General features: G+C 41.2%; 1 protein-coding gene across 16 annotated transcripts in view; it reads left to right on the top strand.

Annotated features, from left to right (window-relative positions):
- NRXN2 (neurexin 2) overlaps nt 1–12,672 on the top strand; it is a 955,311-nt gene that overhangs the window by 417,478 nt on the left and 525,161 nt on the right. For 10 of the 16 annotated variants that reach the window (XM_075326063.1, XM_075326064.1, XM_075326062.1 and 7 more), the window contains 2 exons: nt 2,546–2,572; nt 9,260–9,379. In XM_075326063.1, coding sequence (XP_075182178.1) covers nt 2,546–2,572; nt 9,260–9,379 — 147 coding nt within the window. The remainder of the gene's footprint in view (nt 1–2,545; nt 2,573–9,259; nt 9,380–12,672) is intronic. The other 6 variants (XM_075326071.1, XM_075326065.1, XM_075326070.1 and 3 more) reach the window with 1 other exon arrangement.

Here is a 12,672-nt window from a genome sequence, read left to right as displayed (position 1 = left end):
CAATACTAAGGGCTGCAAAGTCTATAGGATAACGCCTGATAGCAAATCACTATCAAATGAAACAATGCACAATACATGCCATCAGGTATCATCATAGACAGTAATACAAGTATGCAGAAAAAAATGGATTAATGTACCCAATCAAAGTGCAGATACCAGCTCAAAGATAGACAGATCAGGACCCCAGGACAGGATACCCGACGCGCGTTTCACATGTCTGTATTAATGCTTAACACTAAATTAGCAGAAACACAAAAAAGCCACATGTACAAAAACATACAAAAAGACATCCAAAAAAGCTTCCAAATACGTATTTTTATTTTTTTAGGCTACATTCCCAGGAAACATATTTGCTAAGCCAGAAAAGTTGCAATTCTCACTCCAGTAGGAAAATTGGTCTAAAAAAAGCCCCAAAACATCGTTATACCAAATTTATTAAACACCGACATAAATAAAGGTAATCAATCTCTGGCAAATCTGGTTTTAAAAATCCCTCAGGAGATAAATCGGCCCCTAAATTTCAAGCTAGCGAGAACAAGATGAAGTTAATTTATTAAGAGGCTCAACTTTGGTGGTCTATCCAGAAAGTCAAGTCTATGCCAATCTCTGGGCATATCAACCATAAAATATCGAAATATTTTAAGTGTTAAGGGGATAATAAAGTAAAATAAAGGTCGGAAAATATGGAGCACATGGAGTGCGCCATATTTTGGGACTTTACTACATTCTTCTGTTAATTTTAGAGAACTTATTTCCTGCAGAGATAGAGGATGTGTAGCTATAATTTGCGTAATTGGCTGCAAGAGAAACCTTTTGAGAGTTAAGGCCCCGTTACACGCAATGATATCTCTAACGATAGGTCGTCGGGGTCACGGATTTCGTGACATCCGGCGTCATTAGCGACGTCGTTGCGTGTAACACCTATGAACGTCTGTTAATGATCAAAAATACTCACCTAATAGTTGATCGTTGACACGTCGTTCATTTTCAAAATTTCATTGGTTGTTGTGGACGTAGGTTGTTCGTTGTTCCTGAGGCAGCACACATCGCTACGTGTGACACCCCGGGAACGACGAACAACAGCTTACCTGCGTCCTCCGGAAACGAGGTGGGCGTGTCTTTAATGCGGCTGCTCTCCGCCCCTCCATTTCTTTTGGTCGGCCACTGTGTGATGTCGCTGTGACGGCGAATGAACCTCCCCCTTAACGAAAAGGTTGTTCGCCGCTCACAGTGACGTCGCTAGGAAGGTAAGTACGTGTGACGGGTGTTAGCGATATTGTGCGCCACGGGCAGCGATTTGCCCGTGACACACAAACGATGGGGGCGGGTGCTTTCACGAGCAACATCGCTAGCGATGTCGCTACGTGTAAAGCCCCCTTAAGAGAGGATGTAGAACTCAATGGACATTAAGTTCCTAAAAACTTTTTAAGGTCTACAGTTCTCAAAAATGTTTTCTCCTCAACAGTTTTCACAACTTCTCATGCTAACCAAATGTAACCGGAAAGCTTTAGTGTAGAACCCTATGGCATTAAGTTCCCAAAAACATTTTAAGGTGTACAGATCTCAAAAATATTTTCTTCTCAACAGTTTTCGCAATTTCTCATGCTAACCTGGTGTAACCGGAAACCTTTGAACCTCGTGGAGGTGTTATTTTCATTTATCAATTATAACATTAGATCATATCCTCATCTCCAAACCAAACCATTCATATTTTTCACCTTCTACTTACTTCAGAAAATAAACATAAGTGGGGTCTGGTTCTGCCTCTTTTTTGTCCATGTCCCCTTTTCCGTCGCGGTTGACGACATGTGGTGACCACAGCCATCAGCCCCAGATCAATTCCTTCCCTCCCGTAAGGAGGCGGACTGAGTTGTTTCTGAAGGAAGACAGAATGGGGGGAGCATAGGTCCCAACTCTAAGTTCAATGGTAGATTGGTTAATTACCAGAGCATAGTATGTTCTGAAATGACCTTTCAGCCTTGATGTACGAGCTTAGAGGGTAGATACCCCGGGACCACCCTCTTTCTTGTCTGCTGTTGGCTGTAGTTTGCAAGGTGGCCATTTCATAAAGGACAAGAATGTGAAATCTTAAGTATGGGAATAGTTTCATACAGATGGGATTTTCTATGATAGAAAGCCATAAACAGTTCTAACAAAAAGTGCAGAAAAAATAACCAGATCGAGACTTTTAATCTCCATTTAAATTTAAAAATGTTGCCAAAATTTTTGATACGTTGCTTTGTTCATTACTCTGCTTTTGATTAGTATCGGTGCTAAGTGGGTTTATCATATCATACTTGAACTCTACAAGGGCATTGTTAGATTGGCACATCTTTTACCTAATCTTGACATGTAAAAAAAATAAGCTCAACCTAAACAAATACAAAATTTACCAAACTTTTTGATCTAAGTAGTATACTGAAGTGTCAGGTATGAAATGGCCCCTGAGACACATGTGCGTCCCCGGAATATGTGGGTGCTGAATTGTTCTGTCTGCAGAAAGATCTGAAGGATAACCCAGGCTGTCTCTTTCTCTTCCCCTCAGACTGTTTACGGATAGTATGCGGGCCCAGTAAGTCTCAAGCTGTATCTTTGCTCTGACTATGCTTTCTAACAAACCTGTTCTGCCGTTCATCCTCTTTCCTGTCTCCTCTACATTTTCTCCTCTTATATTCTTTCTGTTTCTTACTGTATCCTCAAATTTCTCTCTTTATGACTTTTTATGACAATTGTTATTAGTTTTTTTGTATTCCGTTTGGAATAGTTTTTATGACTGTGATTTCTTTGTGTTTTCTTTGTTGCTTTTTTTTTTTCTAATATTTCAATGCTTTTCAGTTTGTTGTTCGTCCATGGATTTAGTTTAGCACCAAACCAACAGCACAATACTGGTCTAACTTATATTTCATTTTTTTTCTAATTTTATGGTGTACAGCTAACAGTAGAAATATATTATAGTACATTGCATAACAATTAAAATTAAATATCTATAAGTTCTAATTCAAATAATTGAAGAATAGTTCAAAACTTCATATTTAAAGTGGCACTCCGGCAGATGTTTTGCACATTGCACAACCAATACTCGCTAACCACAACTGTGTAATTTTTTATTTTATCCCATCTCAGTTGCATTTATACTTTTTTTGAGCTGTTTTATTAATAATAATAATAATAATAAAAAAATCTTTATTTCTATAGCGCCAACATATTCCGCAGCGCTTTACAATTCAGGAGGTTCATATACAAACAAATAGCAGTTATAGAAAATACAATAATTGGAGTATGGAAAAAAGACAGTCCTGCTCGTGAGAGTTTCCAATCTACAATGCGATGGGGAGGGGGGGGGGGGCAGGACAAAGTAAAAGTGCTTATTTACAATGACAATCCAGCCATCTCAAGGAAATGGGGGATAGATAATGGCTGCCTGGATCAGTTGGCCAGAACCTTGACATGCATTTGGGTGCCATGGAATTTGACGTGGGGTTATGTTCTAAGAAGACGTGGAGGGACTATGTGAATTTTAAGTTGGCTAGGGAGTGTGATAGGCCGCCCTAAAAAGATGCGTTTTTAGGGAGCGTCTGAAGCTGAGTAAGTTGTGATTTGTCCTAGCTTCTTGGGGTAGAGAGTTCCAGAGGATTGATGCAGCTTGGGAGAAGTTTTGGATCCGGGAGTTGGAGGTTCGGATTAGTGGGGACGTTAGTCAAAAGTCTTTTGCAGAGCGTAGAGAACGAGTGGGGTGATAGACAGAGAGGAGGGTGGAGATGTAGGGGCCGGTGCCGCACTGTGGAGAGCTTTGTGGGTGAGAACAAGCAATTTGATTGGATCCTGTGATATATGGGTAGTCAGTGCAGGGCTACGGTGAGGGTTTTTGTCGATTCCATTGTGAGAAAGGGGCGGATTCTAGAGATTTTCTTGAGGTGCAAGCGGCAGGAGCGGGCAAGAGATTGTATGTGGGAGGTGAAGGACAGATCGGTGTCAAGTATAACACCCAGACAACGAGCCTGCTGCCTAGGAGTTATCATGGTGCCAATACTCTGATCACCAAGCCCACACATGCTTTGTTGTGTGGATAGTAGTTATTTTTATTTCTCTTATAACTCTCAGGAGCCTCTTCTTTCAACCAAGTTCTACTTTTGCTCCTCTGTATGTCCCACCATACACCAACATTTTGTGTTAATTCAATTACCGGTTCAGATGCACATTTTCTTATCTGATCTGCTATTCTCATGGTGCAGAACCTATAGTGTCAGGTACAGAGCATATTTACAAAGGGTTAAATTACCTGCTTAAATGCATTATTCTCCATGTACTGCTAAGTTTACGCCCAAAAGAAAGCAGACACCCCCTAAAATAATTACACAATTAGAGTTGGTAAGTGAATGGGCTCTCACATACAGATCTGCGTCGTTGTCAGGTCCTCCTGCGTTCTACAGTGGTTGGATCCCCCCAGTGATTGGGAGCAGTATTACTCACACGGAGTGATACTGTACCCACTCTGTTTGTGAGACCTGCTGTGCAATGCAGCTGGAACGGCGAGGGAACTAACAGTGACGCAGATCTCTGTGTGAGAGCCAATCCACCATCGACACTTGCCAACTGTAATTGTTTGGAGTCTGATGAGTGTGATTTTATTTTATTTTTTATACAGGGGGGGTCTGCTTTCTTTTGGTGGTGTCGGCTATCTTTTAGAGGTGTCTGCTTTCATTGATAAAGAGTCATACTGTATTCTTTAACTTTTTAGCTGCTTGGACACTTCCTTATGGAACCACAACTAGGGCTTATTTTTGGAGTAGGGCTTATAATTTAAGCATACTCCAAGAAGCCAAAAAAATCCCAGTAGAGCTTATTTTTGTGGTAGGTGGTATTATCAGGGAAACAGGGCTATTATCTGAAAGTCACATCTAAACAATCTAAAGTGTAGTCTACTGCTTGTCTTTACCTTGTATTTTGATTAACTAATAGGGAGAAACCTATCACAAGCAGAAGGCAGGGAATGCAGATGGAAGCCATTGGATACAATTGCAATGGAATATCAACTACAACAAGTATACTGTACATGAGCCCTGAGTTACACCTTTAAATCATAGTCTATGCTGCACTATATACACATTATTGTTTTTGCTGTCTGGAGTGCTGCTTTAAAGTGCAAGTTCAACATCAAGGGAGTCTAATCTAAAACTAAAAAAATTGCATCTACCTGTTTAGCGATCTATCTAGCTGTGCTGGAAAATCAGACACGGTCCATAGATAATCCAGTGTGACTATTTCTGGAAAAAAAAGAATTCATTTTTCTAGTCATGCACAAACATTTCACTGACCTTTTCTGCCTCTCATAGTCCTTTTTTCTCTCCTGGATTTTATTTGTTACTGGTGTGCAGAATCTTTTTAACAAATGGATATATCAATTCAATGACATACAAACTCAGCAGGCGCTGAAGCTCACACATCACTAATTTAACTTAAGATCAATTCAGAAGGCTAGAGAGGCAGCAAAAACTATCGCTCCTGTGATAAAACAGGCAGTGAAATGTTACCTGAGAAAGAAGCAGCTGTGAGGCACTGCTAAGATGTCTGTATACTCACTTATCATAAGTGACTTCTGTACATTCACTTATCAGAAGTGACTTTTAACCTGTGGTATGTGCCAACCATGAGCTGGAGCACCTCTGCATGGTGGGATGTACATTTTTTTAACACATCCAATTGTGGATTTTAGTATAAATCCAACATCAATTAATTAAAATTTACTTTGTTTGTAGGACAACCCATTTAAAAAGTTTTGGGATTTTTTTTATATCACTGTAATTAAAGGGAACCTGTCACCAGTATTTTGGCCTATAAGCTGCGGCCAGCACCGGTAACATGGTGTTTATAAGAGTCTAGACCGCTGTATAGAACATAAAAAACACTTTATAATACTCACCTAAACTGGTCGCTGCGGTGGATGGGGGTCAAATGGGCGTCTTCGTCCTCCGATGCCAGCGCCTCCTCTTTCGGCCATCTTTTTCCTTCTGAAGCCTGTGTGCATGACGCGTCTATGTCATACACACTCGCCGGTCCTGCACATGCGCACTACAATACTTTGATCTGCCCTGCTCAGGGTAGATCAAAGTGCGCCTGCGCAGGACCTGAATGCCGGCGAGTGTGGATGACGTCGGACTTGTCATGCACCACGGCTTCAAAAGATGGACGACAAAGATAGCCAAAAGAAGAGGCGCCGGCACCGGAGGTCGAAGACACCAATTTGAGCCACATTCACAGCAGCGACCGGTTTAGGTGAGTAGTATAAAGTGTTTTTTATGTTCTAAACAGCGGCCTGGGCTCTAATATACAGTATGTTAGAATGCTGTATATAAGAGCCCACTGGTGCTGGCCGCAGCTTATAGTCCAAAAAACTGGTGACAGGTTCCCTTTAAAAAAATATATAAAATGTACTCATGTCCTATAGAGATCAGTTTTTAGCAGTCAACTCATTATCATCACAGGCAGGATTATAGTTAGGTAAAGCAACACAGCATCATACGATTTACAACAGATGAATATCACAGTTCACCACCTCCCACTCTCTGCGTAAGGAACTCTGCACAGATCACAGAGCATGCCTAGAAAACTCACATCTACTGTTTCATGGAAAATATCAAGAATGATGGCTGACTGCCTCCATAACTCATGTAAAGAAAACAGAGTAAAAAAAAATACATGCAGAAAATATAAACAGATTGGAAAAAAGGAATATGTTTCACTAGCCAGTTTTAAATAAATGGAAAATAATAGCCTATATCATTTTTTATTAAATCGCACCAATCACCAGGGTTTTCCTATATAACCTGAATCCAGTGCTATACTGGCGCTATCAGGGTGATTCTATACATCCCTGTAGTGGTCAGCTCGGATGTATAGGTTTTGAAACACAAGCCATTAAAGTTTGTAAAATGAGCAGCTTTTGGAGTGGCACCGGCTGCCGATCAGCTGATAGCTGGGGTGGGTATTCATAGTGATTCATACCCTCCTGCCTGTCCATCTTCCCTGTTATTTATGCTAATTCAATTATAGAAAAGTTTTACTAAATGACTAGAAGGACCTGTGCTGATGTCATACCCATGTGACCAGCCAACAGGAAAAATATTGCTGCTTCCAGGTATCAGCTATGTTGGCTGAAGCCCCGCCCCTTCTGGTCAAATGGGTATGACATCAGCACAGGTCCTTCTAGTCACTTAATAAAATGATTCTATAACAGAATAAGCATAAATAACAAATAGGGGGAGGACGGACAGGCAGGGTGCAAAAATCACTATGAATACCTACCTCAGCTATCAGCTGATTGACAGCTGCTCATTTTAAAAATATCAAAAAACACCTTTACCCCAATATAATACTTTATTAATCAATCAAAATATATTATAAAAACACCCACATTAGTCAGAACAGGGTAAGATAATCACAGTGTGTACCTATATAGTGTAGGATTGGGTGTGACAGTTGTCACCCTATTTCTTTCCCTCTTAATCAACCCCTATCTAGCCATGGAGAGTGCCATAGGATAGAAAGGTGCCCCTTGTTCCTACTACTTTGACCCTATACTTATCCCTCCTCTATCCTACTCAAAATAATTAATTATTCCGTAATCATTCGTTCACCCACTTCCGGCTTCAACTCAGTCCTCCCCTCGAAAGCCTGCGCATGCGTCTAGAAACACCAACAGCGCAAGAAGCTCTATTCACAAAGTGGGATATGTACAAGGAGGATATTGTATAAGGTTTGCATTACCAACACACCCCTGCAGCACGCCTGTCCCACGCATGCGTACAAAAAACGCCAATAGTGCAAGAGGCGTTATTCACAAAGGGAGATACGTACAAGAAGAATATTACATCAGCGTTAGCATCGCTAACACATCATTGCAAAAAGCCTATGAGGTAGATAAGGAAAACTCAATTCCTTGGTTTTATGTAAACCAAAAGATCACAGTCTCATAGGAGCCAATAAACAATACCACATGGACTTTCGCATGGACTCTGTAAGTCCTAAAGGTCTCAATGAGGCACTAAAGTATGGGTGTTTTTTGGACTAATAGTCATTGTCTGGGGTTTGGTGTGCCCGTACCTGTTTTTGGGGGGGTGCTCCTTTGCTTGTCACTGTTAGGGAGTATTAGTCCAGTATTTATCTTAATTGACTAGGATACATGGACTATTAGATGGTCTGTGTTATTTACGTTGGACCCTATTGTGTCATGGTTCGCCTTCCCGTCCACATGGCTAGAGGGTAAAGCCTTCTCCTGGGCCTCACTTCCGGAGCCTGGATGCCTTAAAAGCTGACATTTCCAGTGAACCAGTGCCGGCTATAAGCTTAGCACTGCTTTTCCTGTGATTGCTGGTCCTGTGAGTGATATACTGATACATCTGCTCTTGTGCCCCCGTGCCCTTGTCTGTGTTCCATCCCCTGGTCGTCCCTCCAGTCCTCTTTCCCCTCTCCTACCTCCCCACTCGGTTGATTCCTCTGGTACTAACCTCGGCCTGACTTTGACTCCGCTTCTGCTCGTTCCCCCGGTCCTGCTTCTGCCCGTACTGTGTTTGACCCAGCCTGCCTGACTATTCCTCGCATGCCCGGCAGCTCTGCTTCCCAGCTGTGCTGTGAGGCAGTGTACGAGAACACTGTGCATTTACTTCCTGGTTCTCGTTGCTCTGTGTAGTGTCTTCTGCTGCAGAGCTCCGGCTCCCCCTGGTGGCAGCTTGACAATTGTAAGTATTTAGGGGGTCCTAATCTTTAATGGTATTTTTGGTGTCGTATTATATTGGGGTAAATTAGTTTTTTTTATATGTTTAATGAGGACCCCCTTAGTATCCAAAATTTTTGATAAATTCATTTTACAAACTTTACTTGCTTGTGTTTCAAAACCTATACATCCTAGCTGACAAGTGAAGGTATGTATAGAATCAGCCTGATAGTGCCAGTATAGCTCTGGCTTTAGCTTATATAGGAAAATACTGGTGATTGGTGCACTTTAAGTCATCAAATCGGCAGTGGCAGATAGGAAGAAAGGGTTCAAGTATTTTATAAACAAAAATAAAATATTTTATTGGTAGATCTGGACCTCATTTTGTACTAGAACATCATATTAGGATCTACTTTTCAGATTTTTAGAGTTTTTCTTAAATTTGATTCTACACATCTATTTGTCGCAGCTTCCATTACTCCGAGATGTAGGTATGTGTTTTAGAAAAAGGTAATTCATAGCTTTACACTGCATCCCTACTCCTTACAGGTAAGGGCCCAGAGACTTTGTTTGCTGGCCAAAAGCTAAATGACAACGAATGGCACACGGTACGAGTACTCCGCCGAGGGAAATACCTTCAGCTCAGCGTGGACAATGTCACTGTAGAAGGTAGGTGGAAATAATTTTTGGACGTCTCTTTTTGAGCGATAATTTTTAGTCTTCAGTTGAATTGGATTGATTTACTTATATCTGTGTTTTAAACTAAATTGAATGCAGTATGACCGAAATGGCGGACCTTGTACGGGTGAATACAGATGAGTTTTGGGTTTGATTAATCCTAATCAAACGAGAATTTAGATTTGGACCAAATGAAAAATGCCCAAATATATTGATTACGTTCTGGGGTCTATCCTGACCTCAAATTGTGATAAATAAGATTATACTCACCATTAATAGGCCAGACCCTCACCCGTCTTTTCAACCACAGCTCTCCACCCAATTTTCTAGTCTTCACTTAAGAGTTTGGATCTTCTGGTTTTCGAACCTTCGTTGCTGAGTGATCGAAATCCGTAACATCCAAAGACCGAATTGCAGAACAGGTGATGGATGGGTTCTTCTGAATAGTTAACTATAATTTTTTATTATTTTTTAACTCCTTCCAGACCCTCAAAAAAAATGGCGGATTGCTGGATTCAATCCAATCAAATTGTAAAAAATGCTGATTCTGGTCAATTTATTGATTTTATAATTCAATTTTAAATTTGATAAGGTAATTTTTTAAAGTAATAAATTAATTAAAATTAATTAATAAATAAAAAATAATATTTTACTTTAATTTTGAATTTTGATAATTTAATTTTAATTTGATAATTATATATTTTTAAATTAATTAATTACTTAAAAAATAATAATTTAATTTAATTTGGAATTTGATAATTAAATTTTAAATTTGATAATTTGTTGATTTTATTGTTTCTGCTAGTAAGGTTTCAAATGAGCCATCAGTAATCGTCCCACTAATACTAATATACACATAATGGGTTAAAATCCTATTTAAGGTGCCTATAATTGTCTTTTTTCACCATTGGAAGTGATTGCACATCACTAGGATATGATGCAATTCTCTTATCAGTGGGAGACCAAATGCTGGGAAAATTACCAATGAGTGCTGTAGGTCCATCAGTTATTTTCTGCATTGCAGTGCTCTAGTGCACCAGATTATAAAGAATGGTCTCCTTCCCCTCACAGCTGATGGACAGGAGCTCCACTACTTGGAGAAAAGCTGCTGACTCGGTCTTTGATGTCTTACTGTGTGAGGATCTCAGAGGTTGGATCCCCATCTATCATCGTAGTAATGAGTCTTAGAAAACCCTGCAAACTATAAATGCATCTTAGGAAATAGACAGACAAACCATATGGACAAAATGGACAAAATGATTGGGACACACTTCTTATACATTAATTCCTGATTTTCATTTACCCTGATTGAGCCCAGTGTATAACCTTTGGTTCCTCGCTGCCCAGGGTGTAATATCTGGTCCCGTTGTCCTTGGTGTTTAAAATCTGGGCCCAGTGCCCCGGTGTAAGCCCTCTGACCCCATTGCCCCTGGTGTATACAATCCAGTCTCATTGTCCCAATGTATAACGTCCTGCCGATTGCCCCTGGTGTATAAAATCCAGCCCCTTTCCCGGTGGTGTATAGAATCCAGGTCCTTTGCCCCTGTTGTATGACCTCTGGCCCCATTGCCCCTGGCTTATAACCTCCGGCCCCATTGCCCCTGGTGTATAATCTCCGGCCCCATTGCCCCTGGTGTATAAGCTCTGGCCCCATTGCCCCTGGTGTATAACATCCGACCCCATTGCCCCTGGTGTATAAAATTTGGCCCCATTGCCCCTGGTGTATAAAATCCGGCCCCATTGCCTCTGGTATATAATATCCGGCCCCATTGCCCCAATGTATAAAATCTGGACCCATTGCCCCTGGTGTATAAAATCGGCCACATTGCCCCTGGTGTATAACCTCCTGCCCCATTGCTTGTGGTCTATATCATCCCAAAACATTACCCCAGTGTATAACCTCCGCCCACCCGTCATGCCATCTGCCTTACTAACATGTGACAGAACAGCTGGTGGTGCAGAGCTCAGTGATACCAGCGCAGTCCTGTAACAGGAGACACAGGAGTAACAAGTCCATTCATGACATGTCTTCTTACGGAATACTCACTTATCACCTGCGAGCGATAATATGAGAAATGGAAGAAACTGCAGCAACTCAGCAATGAAGTGGAGACCCCGTAATGTCACAGAGCGTGTTGCCGAATGCTGAAGGCAGAGGGCAGAAAAGTCACTACAGCTCTGCTGACCTCATAACTGCGCCCACCGGGAGCTTCATGGCCAAGCAGCTGCAGCAGCTGTACATCACTAAGTGCAATGTCGAGCCGTACAACATCAAGTACAATGGTGAGCGTTAGATGGAGTGATGCAAAGCCACCACTAGACTCTGGAGGAGATGTGTTCTGTGAAGTGATTGATCACGCTTCTCTCTGGCGTCTGATGAACGAGTCTGGGTTTGGTGATTCCAGAAGAAGGTAAACCCCTTACTACATTGTGCCCGCTGTATAGTTTGGTGGAGGAGTGATAACACAATGGAGCTACTTTGTCAGTGGTCGGCCTTGGTCACTTAGTTCCATGGAAGGAACTAATTCTTCAGCATTTAAGATACTTGAGACATTTGTAGCTTCTACCATTGTGGGAACAGTTTGGGGAAGACCTTATCCTGTTCCCTTTGACTGTTCCCGGTGCACAAGGTCCATAAAGACATAGAGTGGATGTTTGAAGTGGAAAAACATGACCAGAACCCAGACCTCAACCTCGTCCAATACCTTTGAGATGAACGAGATGAACTATAGCGGAAATTGTGAGCCCGGCCTCTCCCCAACATCAGGGTATGACCTCACAAATGCTCATCTGGATGAAGGAGCAGAAATACCCATAGACCTCTTCAAAAGCTGGTCAAAAATCTTCCGAGAAGATCAGCAGCTATTGGATCTGCAAAGGGCCAACTCAATATCAGGGTCTATGGATTTAGTGGAGGTCATAAAAGCTCCTCTAGTGTAATCTCCCAGTACTTTTGTCCATATAGTGTAGATAAATGATACTTCTCTCCCTTCTTTCCTCCCGTGACAGCTATGTTCTCTACAGTACGAACAGATATTACCATTTTGAGCATCATTTTGTCCAATTTATGTATTATTGACCTAACCTCTAGTATTCTCATAATTTCTACATAATACAGGATAATTAGGACATTATAGCATCAATCCCTTATGCATTCTACAGACTCGCGATAATTACTGCATTGCCCTCTAGTAACTATTGAACCATACCATTATAGGCATGTAATCATTGTTACCAAGTAACCAAGGAAAATCTGACTTTTACAATGCGTTCTGCTCCATTTA

The sequence above is a fragment of the Anomaloglossus baeobatrachus genome, chromosome 10 (assembly GCF_048569485.1).
Source record: "Anomaloglossus baeobatrachus isolate aAnoBae1 chromosome 10, aAnoBae1.hap1, whole genome shotgun sequence".
Lineage (NCBI taxonomy): Eukaryota > Metazoa > Chordata > Amphibia > Anura > Aromobatidae > Anomaloglossus > Anomaloglossus baeobatrachus.
Note: the sequence above shows the minus strand (reverse complement) of the source record. Positions and strands in the feature narration are given on the sequence as shown.